Source organism: Drosophila montana, unplaced genomic scaffold, assembly GCF_035044405.1.
Source record: "Drosophila montana isolate Dmon_TW-CO22-7 unplaced genomic scaffold, ASM3504440v1 contig_3848_1, whole genome shotgun sequence".
NCBI classification, from domain to species: domain Eukaryota; kingdom Metazoa; phylum Arthropoda; class Insecta; order Diptera; family Drosophilidae; genus Drosophila; species Drosophila montana.
In genome coordinates, this window is record NW_026998720.1 from 1,251,155 (window position 1) to 1,265,658 (window position 14,504).

The 14,504-nt window shown below is 40.9% G+C and overlaps 1 protein-coding gene across 3 annotated transcripts; it reads right to left on the reverse strand.

Moving 5' to 3' along the window:
- Window positions 1-87: 87 nt before the first annotated feature.
- Window positions 88-12,966, reverse strand: ttk (zinc finger and BTB domain-containing protein ttk). 3 transcript variants are annotated; one of them, XM_064696689.1, is made up of 6 exons: window positions 12,708-12,966; window positions 9,752-10,115; window positions 9,150-9,653; window positions 8,834-8,938; window positions 8,673-8,757; window positions 88-3,081 (listed from the first exon to the last, which is right to left on the reverse strand). In XM_064696689.1, the coding sequence occupies exons 2-6, from the start codon at window positions 9,893-9,895 to the stop codon at window positions 1,502-1,504; spliced, it is 2,418 nt and encodes an 805-aa protein (XP_064552759.1). In that variant the 5' UTR covers window positions 9,896-10,115; window positions 12,708-12,966; the 3' UTR covers window positions 88-1,501. The 3 variants fall into 3 exon arrangements, with proteins under 3 accessions (XP_064552759.1, XP_064552760.1, XP_064552761.1); XM_064696690.1 differs by lacking the exon at window positions 12,708-12,966 and adding an exon at window positions 12,229-12,340; XM_064696691.1 differs by lacking the exon at window positions 88-3,081 and adding an exon at window positions 4,039-7,533 and having other exon boundaries at window positions 12,708-12,960.
- Between the last annotated feature and the right edge of the window lie 1,538 nt (window positions 12,967-14,504).

The window sequence follows — 14,504 nt, forward strand, 5'->3', positions numbered from 1 at the left end:
TAGATTAGCGTTAAATTACCTAGATCCAGCCCAGATATCCAGATAATATATGGAGTGCCCGACTGCATTTAAAAGGAAATATGAGAGTACGTTGTATAAAATCTATTTATTGAGCGCATTGACAGCTTAAGTCGTAATGATTGCTTTAAGTAAATACATTTAAATCAGAAAAATACATAATACAAATGCTGAGTACTGTTTTTTGTGCGTACGTTATGTGGTGCATATATGTAGGACACTAGGCAATTATTGGGTAATAGCTAGTTGGTAGTATCCATTGTTGAGCTTAAGTAAAAAATATCAGTTAATATTCACTGGAAGTCCCTTGCGCATTTCGACAATGCTTTAATAACTATATAACTACAATAACTAGTTTAAATATGCTAAATATATATATATATATTATAGTATGTGTATAAATCTAGAAAAAAGTCTGCTAGAGCATAATTAAGTAGTCGTTAATTAAGTTTACAACATTTACATGGGTTGGGCTTGCCAGACGCCACGTAGTTATAATTGTTTCACTTTCTTTTCTTTTTTTTTTTTGATAATTGCACAAATAGCCAATTCATTGGGTTTCCGGTTTCTTGTTTTACCAATAAAACACACCAATTATTCTACGGTCTTTGAGTATTGAACGTAATACTATATACAACAAAACGAGAGACTAAAACAAAATACGGTTTAACAAAATCACATAAGAAATAAACAAAAAATATATAAAGTAACGAGTAGAAAGTAACGGGTAAATTTAGTTGGACGGCGCCTACTCGTTAGTTTCAAAAGCACATTTCTGTTGCATGAACGAGTGGCAAACTAACGAGCACATTTTACTCGTTGCTGCCAATCGACGAGTACCCAATTGCAACGAGTCACATACAATTATTAATTTAAATATGAGTTAAAACCAAAAATTATAATCGTTAAGGCAGTGGGATAAAGAAATTTCCTACTAGTTAATCAGTTGCATTTGACTTAACACTAAATATTTATAAGTACATAATATCTATAGAACTACGCGTAAGGCTTTATGGACGGAATCATGTTAAACTTATCGCTATATCGCTTAACTAACGAATTTTGCTAGATGATGTGCACTAAAGGGCCTTAAGGATTAGTATTAACTATTATGCGTTTTGAGTGTTTCAAGTTCTGGCCAAGGGCGTAAGCAGAATTTTGTTTTATAGGGGTAGGGCGCTCAAATATTTATTATCTGATTTTTTCATAAAATGTGTTTTGTGTTTAAGGAGTTCTCCTTTTTTTAAATTAATGTTTTTAAAACTGGTTTTTTTTTTTTGAGTCTGCAGTCATTTGCCTCACATTGCTGACCCCTTTTGGAGACACTCTGCCTACGCCCATGGCTCTAACAATTGCTTAGCATTAAGTATATTAGTATTTTACAGTTTTTTGTTTTGTTTAAGGCACGCTCGCTCTCTCTCTCTCTCTTCCTCACTCTCTCTCCCTCTTCCATATCTCTCTCTGTGATCCTAGGCTTAAGTCTTTACGTTGCTGTTTGCGCTGGCGGCAGGCTCTTGCCCTCCGACACCGAGTACATGGCCGGCGGTGAGGGGGATGGCGATGGCGAGATTTGTATCTCGTTTTTGATGATGACGTCATGCTGCAAACTGAGCATAGCTGCCGCAGCCGCTGTGGGCGTGGCTGGCGCTGTCTCCATATCCTGGTCCTGTTCATGCTCCAGCTTGACAACATCCGGCAGCAGCAGAGCGTTGTCCTGGCAGTCATAGGGTGACTGTTGCTGCTGCTGCTGCTGGTGGTGCTCCTCCAGCTGGCGCTGCATCTGCTCCTGATGCTCCAGTTGCTGCTGCTGCTCCAGCTGCTGTTGTAGGTGTTCCTGCTGCTGCTGCTGCTGATAGAGATTTGTGTGCATATCGCCCGCTGCCGCCGCGGAGATCAAATACTTGAGCGGGCTAAAAGCGCCGATGTCCTTGGGCGACGTAAAATTCTCGTGCGTCATCTTTAGATGATTCTTCATTTTGTCTGGCCGTGAGAATTCCTTGCAGCACACCGGACAGGGAAACACCTTGCGATGCTTGCCCTCGTGATAGAGAAACGCGTGCCGCTGGAAGCTGTATTTGTTTTTGAAGGTCTTCTGCATGTTCTCTTTGGCGCATTCGGTGCACCGATAGACGCCCTCGACAACGCTCGCATAACGAAACAGATCCAGTCCGCGCACCGACATCTCGGTCAGATGCTCCGCCTGGTCGTCCAGCGTGGACTGCGCTTTGCGTCGCACACGTCGCCGCTGTACGGGGCGTTTGGGCGTGGCAGGCGCAGTGGCAGCCCTGGCTGCGGCGGAGGTTTCATTGTTGGTCAGCGGCGGCTCCTCAAAGCCCGGCAGTCCGGCATTCTCATCCGCCAGCGTGAGCAGTTCGTGATCGGTTTCATCGCATTTGTCCGGATTGTTATCGACCACGCACAGCAGCTCCAGCTCCTCATCCACATAGTGTGTTTCGGCGGGCGGCGAGGCATGAGGGGCCGGCGGTGGCGCCTGCTGCTGTTGTGCCTGGTAATAGTCCGCTTTGGCGGCCATGTGCAGCAGCAGCTGTTGCTGCAGGCTGGCATTGTGATTGTTGTTGTTGTTGTTGCTATTGTTGCTGCTGTTGTTGTTGTTGTTGCTGCTGGGCGTCTGCTGCGCCTGCCGCTCCGCCGCATTGGCCAGCGACTGCAGCGCGCTGCAGCTGCTCTCCTGCTGCTGCTGCTGGATCTCCATGGCATCATCCACAGGCATAGCCGCCGGCAACGGCAGCGACGTTGGCACCGCCTGCGGCACCATTTCCGGATCCTTGGCCCCACCGCGCAGCTGCTGCTTGAGCAGCGAATTGTTATTGTGATGCCCACCCGCCGGCTGATTGCTCGCATTTATCGCGCGTATCTTCAGGCCCAATATGGTGGGCAGATGCAGCGACGCGGCGGCGCCATTATCGCCACTGGATTCGCGTCCATTTGGCGACTCTGTTGTTGTTGCTGTGCTTGTTGTTGTTGTTGTAGTCGCTGTGCCGGGCGAGATATGCGTGGACGTGCCGAAAAGCCGCTGCGAGAGCTCGGGTGTGGCGGTTTGTGCTGTGGGCAGGATTGGGAATATGAAATATTGAATAGCATATTGCATTAGGTACAGAATAATTAAGCAACAAGCACGAGTATTCAAGTCGGGTGTGCCCGACTGGATGATACACTGCACCCAGCGCCGAGATGTAGTAAAAAATATTCCAGCTTCCGTTTACACAGACATATACACTTACACCCACACACATGCTGCTTGCTTTATATGGGAAATGCTTCTTGACTCACTTCGGTGTTTAATGTCCGATCTTTATGCAATTTTCAGGGCTTGAATATGACATTCAAAAGTACCTATGTATGTACCAAAAACCAAGGTTTTACTTTTTTTTTTTGGCGAGAAGGGGTTAAGGTATCTCAAAAGTGAAATTGGTTATTTAAAAAGTAAAATAGGAGCTGCGTATACTCTAAGAGAACCTGCATGCCAAATTTGTGTTCTCGCCGAGATATGGTAAAAAGCCTAGTCTGAAAATCGATACTTATCGATTTCGTGTAAATTGGACTATCGATTATTTGAAATAAACTTGATCTGCACGGCTGTAGAAGGAGGACAAACGTTGGCGACCTTTCCATTTTATAAATCTTTATTTAGCGGGATCGAAGTATGAGGCAGATTTATTAAGGGGAACAGATCGACTCGGCTAAGGCTAAACATGATCAAGAATATATACAAATGCTTTAAAGGTTGGCAAAAGCCTCCTGTTATATACATTAACAATTTATCTCTTTTGCACTTTTCTATGGAGTATAGGAAATAAGAATATAAAATAAAATAAATATATATGTAAATTAAATAAAACTCGAACAATTTCTTTCTTTTACAGAACTGTTTTGTGTGTGTGTGTGTGTGTATTTTATTTCTCTTCACATTTGTCAGTTAATCGATATATAATAATCATTTATCGTATTTCGTAATCAAATATAACAAAATATGTTTTCTTTTTAAATGAATAATATTGCGTGATTTACTAAAATTGAATAATTTTACAAGCTTAATTGTTGTTTATTTTTTTTTTATATTTTAAATATTTTTTTTTTATAATTTTTGCGTTTTTGCTAAACCTGCGCCAAGGCCACACGTGTGTGTGTGTGTGTGTGTGTGTGTGTTTGTTGTGGGTTTTACCACACACATTACTTTTGCCTTTCAACCATATTTAACTGTGCAACAAGCTCTGTTTTTATATAACTTTATAATCTTTTTTTTTCGTTTTCTTTGGGCATCAAAAGCATGACTGTTTAATTATAATATATATAATATTATGGAAGGGATTTGATAATAAAAAATATAGATTTTCGAGTTGGAAGTTTGTTTTTTTTTCTTTAGGCATGGAAAATGTTAGGGGTGCTCCCTCTTTTCATTATGTGTGTGTGTGTGTGTGTGTGTGTGTGTGAATGCAAAATAAACATATTTGTATATAAAACGTAAACTAAAATTAAAGTTTAAATAAAGTACATACAATATAGATACATATTGTACATATATATATGTATATGTATATATGTGTGTATAGCTGTGTTAATGCCAAAGAAAATAGATATATATATATATATAGATATATATAGTTGTTGTTGGGGTAGGCTGTAGTTATCGAATCTGTTGCGATTGTTGGTGGATAGAGCGTTTACTTAACTAAATTGCACTAGCTAACACTAAATAAAGAATTAAAAACAAATTATATTTAATAAATTATTGTATTTAATTATTACTGTTTAATTAATAGCTGTTTTAATTAGGTTTTTTATTTTCGATGCCAACAAAAATTGGAGCTGTGTCTGTGATTTTTTGTGTTTGTTTATTTTTTTTTTTTGAATGCAACAAATTCAATTTCAAATTCAATTTTTTACTCTTTGCTTTTTAACTTTTTCAAGTTTTGTTTTTTGTTTTTGGAGATCGCGTTTATTCATATTTTGCATTTGTTTATATTTGAATTGTTTATTTTTGCTGTTGCTTTGTTGAATGTACATGTTTTTCCTTTTATTTGTTGTTTGCATTTTGTTTTTATTTTTATTTATTTTTTATTAATTTTACTTTTGTTTTGCTTCATTTCTTTGGCGATAATTTAAGCCTCCGATATACAACATAAATTTTAATTGTTTTTGTTTTTTGCTTTTTAAATGTAATTATGTAATAAATTGATAAATTATTTGCATAGTTATTTTCTGTTTCATTATATAATAAACATAATCATATTTAATTCATTATTATGTTAATTATTGTATGTAATATTGTATATAATATATTAATATATATTAATGTTGCTTTTAAAATTAGTTTATTAACATTTAACGTGGACGCACACAAATCGCAACGAAACATTTGCAATCTCTCGTTGGGATTTGTGTTGCATGTTTTTTTTGTTTTTTTTTTTTTGATTTTCAATTTTGATTGGGATCAGAACCAATCCATATAAATTTTTGATGTTTTCTTTCAACTAGCTTCATTTGAAGGCAACAAGGTAGAACTGCGCTACGCTTTTCACACATATTTATAAACAAGTTTAAACGTAAAACAAAATGATGAACATTATGTTTACTATATATATATATATAGGGTATATATATGGTATATGGTATATATAAATTAATTAATAGAGCTATAGCTACGCATACCAAAGACACATGTGCACATGTTTATGGATTAATATATATATATATATATATATATATATATATATGTGTATATTATATATTTAGTTAGCATTTGTCATTAACTAAAATTTAGTTTAGTTTAGTTTTTTTTGTTGTAGTTTTTAGTTTTTATTGTAACTTGGGGCGTTACAAGGATGTGCTTTATAAGGCCGCTGCGGTGCTGCATTCATTTTATAAAAAATAATATGCAAATGCCAAAATTTGCATTTCTTTATGTCTAACATTATTTTAATATTATTAATTTATTAAATATAAAATGTGTTTTTTTTTTTATAGATTGTTTTATATAATGTTTAAACTAGTTTGAATATAATTGCACAACATAAGTTCGTATAAAAAAATTAAAAGAAAAGTATATATGTATATGTATTCATATATAAAGAGAAAGAGAAATTCTTCATGCTGTTTTTTTTTCTTTTAACAAAGCCAAGTAAATAACTAAAAAACAAAAATTAACAAATTTGAAATGTTAACGGCCTCTGCTAAAAAAAAACCCGCCCTTAGCCTATACATAATCCCCAACCCCCCAAGCCACAACCTAACCCCCCCACTTAAAGCACATAAGGCACACGTAGCGCCTGGCGCTGCCTCAGGCTATTCTTTTTTGCTCAACTTTTACATTTTCTTTTGCTTTTACTCTTTCTTTAATAGTTTTCATTTTGGAATATGCGGCTCTTTGTTTATGTGTGTGTGTGTGTGGAGATTACTGCGCCGCGGCAGCGGCCGCTGCTGCCGTTGCCAGCGGCCCCAATGAGCCGCTGGACGATGATGTCGACGACGATGATGAGGTGGATAATGCATTATTGCTTGTCGCCGGCAGCGATTGATTCGAATTCTGTGCATTCAAATCTGGCGGCGTGGCTGTACCAACGGCCACGCCCAGCCCCGATTGATTTGCCAAACTCGCGGCTGCCACATTGGCGAGCGCTGTGGATGGATTCTCAATTTTATGTATGATCTTAACATGCGCCGTCATGTTATCCTTGCGCGTGAACTCCTTAAAGCAGAACGGACACGGATACACCTTGACATTGCGCTTGTGCGAGGTCACATAGTGCCGGCAAAAGTTGCTTATATGAGTGTAGACCCTGGAGCAGACCTTACAGCGATACGTATGCTCGCCCTCTTTGGTACAATAGTCGCGCACAGAGCCCTCCGTTTCGCCCTCGCCCACATTGCTGCTGAGATTGAGTTTGGTTTTGACGGTGGGCGTAACGGACATGCTGCCCGCGCCACCCGCGCTGCTGCTGCTCAGATTGGGCGTGCTGCCGCCCAACAGCTCCGATTTGAGCTTAAAGCCATCGCTGCTATTGTACAGATCTAGATATTCCTGCCCAGCGGCAAACACACTCTTAACCTCGCCATTCTGCTTGAGCTTGGGTCGCTTCTGTGCACGCGGCTTGGACGAGGAGGACGAGGCGGGCGACACCAGCGGCGTGGAGGCGGCATTCACCTTGCCAATCGGCGTTAGCTTCGGTATGCTGACCATGGACTTGCCGCCACCCGCAGCGCTGGCTATGCCAATGATGTTGAGCTTCAAACCGCCGCCGCCGCCACTGCCACCTGTTGAGGCAGCCAGCGCCGCGGTTTCCACCTGATGTTTCCGCTGTGCTGCAATGAGGAATGCCTGCTGGCGCGCCTGCTCGTTGATGTGTTGATTGTCCGCTGTTGGGTTCTGATCCTGCGTGGGTGAGCTGTCCGTTAAGGGATTATATTTAAACTCCACGGGCTCATCGTATTCATCCAGCATGAGTTGTGGCTCCATATAGGATGTATCCAGGGCGTCGCCATCGCTGTCATTGCCATCTAAAAAATGTTTATTTAATTAATAAGCTGTTGTGCTGTGATGAGTGTGTGTGTGTGTGTTTGGTGTGTTTTGTGTGTGTGTGTGTGTGTAGTATGCAAAGAAAGGCAAAAACACAAATGAACGAAGTTTCAAATCGGTTCGGAAAAGCTATAGGGATTTTCAAGCCATATTTCAACACTCTAGCAAACGCGATACGAAAACAAAATAGGTTTTTCAGCATTATCCATGAATTTTCATCATTTTGCATCAGCTGGAGCTTTTCTTTTTAGGTGTAACGTTTTTCTATTGTTGATTTTCTTGTTTACGCTTTTTGTTTTTACGCGGTTTTTTTTTGCATTTTAATTTTCAGCTACAAAATTTTGTTCAATCTTAAAACAAGTATTTGTTTTTTTTTTTTTTAATATTTATTTCAAGCGTCGGCCTTTAATCCCTGTGAGCTTCAACCCGATTATCAACTTGACTAATTATCTTTTTTTTTCTTTTCTTCTTCAGCATTTGTGGATTTGCATTTCTTTGGCATCGTACTAGCGTCTGTTTTTGTTGTTGTTGTTTTTGTTGCATTGGATACACTCACCTGGCGCTCGCAGGATGCTTCAAAAACACAAAAAAATGCGAAACTCAGCAAATGCGCGTTCATTACGAATTCGTGTACACACTACAAAATTGAACTCAACTTTTCTCACATTTTTTTTTTGATCTGCACACCGACGCGAAAACGTTTCGTTTTTCTTATCTTTTCTTTTTTTTTTAATATGAAATGCGTAAATCCCTTTTAGCTTTTCCGATAACACAATTCGAAAATGTTTTGCAAATGAGTTTTTCGAATGTTTTTCGAAAGTATTGCGAATGTTTCGTATTACGTATTTGTATTGATTTCTTGTGCTGTGTTCCTGCGTTTATTGTGATGTTAACTGATTAACTTGATAAACTGATCTGTTTGATCTTATTAATAGACTGATTGATTGATTGATTGATTGATGGTGTTTTGCTTAGGACTAGCATAATAAATGTAAAGCTTAGACTAAGGGTTAAGTAAGCAGCTTAATATTGGAAAAATCTTTCGCTTTACAATGATTTGGTTGTGCATTGTTTCATAAATGAGCATGAAATGAGAAAAACTGAAACATTTTCCACTCACCGGAAGTGCTGTTGTCGTCTTGCTGTGCCATGCGCTGATCTTTCCCGCTCTTGGATCTCTTTGTGGGCAGCGAGTCGCGGCTTTCCTGCAAAAGTGAAAAAGTGGTGAAACTCAAAGATTAGCCACGATCAACAATGAGGGCAGAAGGGGGGCACACTTACATTCAGATCGTCATTGTGCGCAGATTCTTGCTGGTTGTCATCGGAGCCATCATCGTTGCCGGAATATGACTCATTGCACAGTTTGCCATTGCCCATATCCGAGTCCTATTTTGTAAATTGATTCAAGTTAATAAAGATTCGAAACAATGCGCATCTATTAATTAATTGTACGGTCTATACCCTTGCAGCAAGTACTTTAAGTTGGTCAGGCAATTGCTTGGCAATTGAAACATTCTCATTGGCGAATGACTACTGTACTATAAGCTGCAAGGGTATTCAAACTTCGAGCTGTTATCATTTCTTTCCGCACACTTACATTCATGATGCCCTCGCGTTCAAACTCGTCGTAATCGTTGCCGGTGCCATTGGAGCTGCCGGAGAGCTTGCGGGGTCTGCCCCGTTTACGTTTGGGCATCAGGGCGGTGCTAAGCAGCGACGGCTGCTGCTGCTGGTGCTGCTGCGTGGCAGCTGCTTGAAGAGCGGCCGCTGCGGCATTGGCAGCCAGCACATTTGGCTGTTTGCGCTGCTGCGGCACCAGGTACGGCTGTATGCGTTGCAATTGGGGCGGCGCTGGGGCGCTTTCTGCTGATGTGGGCTTGTCATCGTTGACCTCGGTCAGACCCTTGATGCGTAGACTCTCGGCGACGCGCAGGAAAGCGGTGAGTCGCTCCTGATCGACAGATACCTCACCGCGATACATGAAGTCCAATAACGATTTCATGTCCGAATAGGGCACATCTTTCAATATGACAATCGGATGCTTTTCCGGATGATTGATAAACAGCGCATTGAAATATGGACTGCAGGCGGATAGCACCATCTGTCAAATACAAAAATAATGTTAGTTAAACATACTAAGTTCCAGTTGATATGCTTTAATACTAGACTAAGGCTCTCACACATTCAAATTAATATTACCTTGTGCGCCTTCAGGTATTGTCCTTCGACGGCCAGCGTCACATCTGTAAAGGTCTCCGCGTGCAGCAGCTGATCAAAGACAGATAACAGATTGCTCTGATGGTTGTTCCAGCGCAAACAAAACCGTTGAGATGCCATCTTCATTTGGAAGCCGTTTTTGGGGGTTTTTTTTGTTAATTGTCAGTTCAATCGTTCCGTTAGTTGGCGTGGAAAAAATGTGGTTCGGACAATAAATTCCTTGCCTGTGTGTTGTTTTTTACGTATTGCATGCAATTGGTAATTTCTATTTCATATAAAAATATATCCTTGACGTCCTTTTTAGTTGATTAGTTGCTTAACATTTTGACGTTAATATCAAAGAATGCTGCAAAGGAATTCAGAGATATAAAAAGAAACCAATTAGTTATGGATAATGAGAATGCGAATAAGATAGCGTTTTTATATATATACTTCAATGCTTTCATAATCACATAAGAGTGTCCAGTTGCTTAAAAACCCTGTTCTAAATTTAGAGTCCTTTTTTAACCGTATTATATGACAAAAGGATTTGGAAATGTTTAAGGGGTGGCGGGGAGCCTACATTGAGCCCGAGCCGAGCGCTGGACGCTTCGTCACTCGCTCATAAATTAAATGCAAACCAAATTTAATTTAACAGACGACCCGCCAGGTCAAATAGACAGCAAAGGTCTGAATATTATGCAGGCAGCGGCAGCTAGGCAGGCAGGCAGGAAAACAGAAAAAAAAAACTAAATGAGGAAATCTAAATGGAAATTTCAAATGTGTTTCAAATGGGCAAATTACAACAATAACGACCGCAGCAGAGCAGCAACAACAATAATACACCCACACACACACACTCACACACAGAGAGCACGCACCGATCGCAGCGCGGAGCGAGAGCCTCGACTGGCATGTGTTTGTGTGTGTGTGTGTGAGTCTTTGACTATGCTTGCCTGTTGCACGACCCAGTTGAAATGGCTAGCATGAAAAGGCACAGTGAAATTCACATGCACACAGGGAAATTTATTACTCAGGTTAAATTTCCTTTTAATATGAATGTCGAAGGTGACATAAGAGTAACTCGTTATTGCCATTGTTGCCACACATAATACACAAATTTAAATATACAACTTTTCGAAGAAATAGAATGTTTATTTAAATGTGATTTTTTAATTTCTTAATGTAAATATTAAACGTAATATTTGTCGAAAAAGGTTTTAGTCTAACATTGGATAAGCAAATTACCATATTGGTGCATTTTTACTACTGTGGCAACCTTGGGTCTTGCCTTCATTACGCACTGCTTAGTTTAAATGCTGGCATTCATTTACCATTACTATTTCAAACTATGAAAGGAAGTTTGCATACAATTTCCCAGTAATATGGATGAATTGTTTAAAGTGCTGCCGCTGCTGGCTTTTTGTGCTATTTTTCTTGTGGGACGACGTGTGTCTGTGTGAGCAGACTTGAAAACTTGCCAAAGGGTGTGGAAGCTTAGAGAAACAAATTAAAGCGAAAACACACACACACACATATGTATATATTAACGCACGTATACAGCTTTAGCAACAGGCACGTAAATTGTGTAAAGGAGAATCAGCAAAAGTTTACACAGCAGCAAAACTCATTAAATTTTCGAATAGCTGAAGTGGCAAAAGTAAAACTTGGTAGAACGCTCCAGATCCGGCATATCCAAGTAGCTGGAGACACACACACACATGCGCGCGCGCACACGTTGATAAATATTGTTCATAGCACTTATCACTTGATTCATTTTGCCTTTTTTTTTTTGCTTTTGTTGAAACTCCTTAGCATGCGAGCACACTCACAAGCGCACATACATACGCAGCACACACATACACATTCTCTGTCCGTTTTCCTTGCCCCTTGCACTTGTTGCTTATGTTTGCCAACGCGCTCTTCTTATCTTATCGCACGGCTCTGCTTTGTACACTTAATTTAAAATCATTAATTTTACAATTTCACTTGCTGTCTAATTATTACACATGCCTTTCGCTTTTTGTTTATGCTTTTGCTCATTTGCTCTTTTTCTTTTCTTATTTTCTTGATTTTTGTTATTGCAATTTTCGTAGTAATTGTTATTGTTTCGTAGTGCACTTGTTCAAATTAATTGAATGGGCTGCCAGTCACTCAAACTAAAATCTCAGAGAGCGCGAGAGTGAGCGTTAGGCACTTGCCGCATATTTCTACATAAAAACATTGCCGCTCTTTTACACGCACACACACGCACGCACACAAACACAACAGCGAATGGCAGCAGAGAGCTTTTGAAGTTCCATCGCAGCTTTTGCAGCAGTAAAAAAAATTTGCTTCGCTGATCTAGCGCAGTGGCATTAATAAATAGTTTTTGTTTGTGCGCTTTCATATGTACGTGCATACATTTGTTATAAAAAAAAATTTGTGTTGAATTTATTGTTTGTAAATATTGAACTTTTCAAAACAAGTGAACTTCTTACATTATGCACAATGATAACTATTTAGTTTATTCTGCTGAGTTTTAAGTTATGCTTGCCGCTGACACGTCCTCACTTGAGCGGGCCTCACGAGCGAATGAGCGAAGTCAAAACGAATAAAATGAACAAGTCAAAGTCCTCGCGCAGGAAGCCGACTGCGCAGCCCCGACACGCACGCACGCACACACATGCATACACACACACACACACGGATAGGGCGCATGATAAGCGCTCGTTGCTAAGGGGTGGGAGGCGGGCCTGCGGAGATCACTTTACATGCGCTTATTTTTACACCCCCTTGCGATGGCAGCAGCAGTACACACACAGTCATGCAAACATATACATATGTATGTAAGTTATATGTTTGTATATGTATGTGTATTTTCAGGCACTTTTGGGACATGCGCGACTTTTGATTCAATGGGGGCGGCTGGCATTGGCAATATAATTTTCACGTATTTCACAATTCTTTCTTTATGCACCTTTCTTTACTGGCTTCCGTTAACTGCTGACGCCTGCAGTTTTCCTTTGCTTAACTTTTACTTTTATGTTTTTGCACGTTTTGTTTAATTTGTCGGTGCCCAAAATTTCCAAACGGAAATTTTCACAATTTGGTGCGAGTGAGAGAGATAGAGTGGGAGAGGGGGCGCGACCGAACGAACGAGCGAAACGCAATGAAAATCTCTCTGCCGCCAAATTCGTCCGTCTCGTTTGACACCAATACACTGACTGAGCGATCCTCGGCTCCTAAACGACGAGCCAAGCGACGACCGAGGCCTCTGCTGCTGCTGCCGCTGTTGCTGCTTCTTCTTCTTCTACTTGCCCGCTTATTAGCTTCTTGCTACACACACATAGACAGCAATCCTACATCCGTCGGTCGCAGTTGTGTTGTGCGCCAGCTGCGCTGCCAGCAGCGCAGTCAACGTTACGCTCTCACAAAAGGAACGAACAGTTGATCGCCGAGTCCCCAAGTCTCCAAAATGACGCTCTCTCTCTCTCTCTTTGTTTCTCTACACTTGTGTTGTTTTCGCTGCGCTCGCTCTCGCGCAGTCAGACGTCGGTCCGCTGCTTGCGCCTTTGACTTTTTGAATTTTTAATTTCCCTTGCACGCGATGGGGCCTGCGAGGAGGAGGAGGGGACGGACGAACGGACGTGCCGACAACGTTGACGAAACGGGGTTAAAAAGAAAAACATGATGGAAAAAGAAAAAGCTAGAAACAACTTTGGGTGCCGTGCCGCAGCAGCCGTTTTTGTTGCCCTCCATCTTCCTCTCTCTTTCTGTGTGCTTGTAATTGTAAGGGCAATAGGCGGCACTTGGGTTGGGCGGCCATCGGGCTGGTCTGGGGTTGGGCCGCAGCCGCTGTCAATGCCTTTGGTTTTTCCAACTGTGTGTGTGTGGTTGGCTTGGCTTGGCTTGCGGCAATTGGAAAAACATGTGGAAACTTGAGCCAGCGACGCAGGCGTCATACAAAAAAAAAAACAAAAAACTTAAATTGTGTGTGTGTACGTACGTGTGTGCATTTGAAGGAGCGTTTGTGTGTAGGCGCTTGTGTTGGTGCGGTATTACGTAAGCAACTGTAAATTCTACAAGTGAAGCGTACAGGCGAATGACGAATTTTCAAATTGGAATCCTATAAGCGCTGCGCAATTGGATTTTGTTGTTTAGATATTGTTTGCTAGCAGCTTTTAAGCTGCCAAATGTTGTTTTACCTCTCTCTTTCTACGCTGATCCTACACACCTACATACTTGGTTGATGTTGTTGTTTTGGGTTTTGTCTATTCTATACTCTAGGCGTAACGGTGCCCGCCTCTGCCCTTACCTAATGCTCTTACAACGGAAGCGAGCGCTTTGCCTAATAGGCTCTCTCTCATACACAGGCGCACCTAGGCGAAGATCCATGCACACAAACACACACACACATACACTCAGCGCCCCAACCCAGGTGAAATAGCAACAAATACAAATACATGTATGCTTAAGTGTGCGTGTGTGTGTGCGTGTACATACAGACTTACAACAACAACAAGGTAGCCACTGAATCGTAAATTCCTGTTGCTGGCTCAGCTCAGTTCGCTGCTGACGTCGCTGCTGCTGCCGCTAGCACTGCTGTTGTTTGCCTTGCCCTATTGCGTGTTGTTGGTTGGTTTTTTTTGCAGTCTGTTTAACTTTTTCTACTTTTGAGTTGTTGTTTTTCTGGTGGAGCTTTACCACGAACGATCGCAGTGCTGCTGCCCATTGTTACTATTTTTTTATTGTTGTTCTACTTAGTCGCTGATCT

Excerpts from the sequence above, each read along its gene's own strand:
- ttk (XM_064696689.1), bottom strand. The coding sequence starts at position 9,895 with ATGAAGATGGCATCTCAACGGTTTTGTTTGCGCTGGAACAACCATCAG. Across the intron at positions 8,758-8,833 it reads CGCACAATGACGATCTGAAT|GAAAGCCGCGACTCGCTGCC; the intron begins GTAAGTGTGCCC and ends TCACTTTTGCAG. Across the intron at positions 3,082-8,672 it reads AGACGACAACAGCACTTCCG|CACAAACCGCCACACCCGAG; the intron begins GTGAGTGGAAAA and ends TCCTGCCCACAG.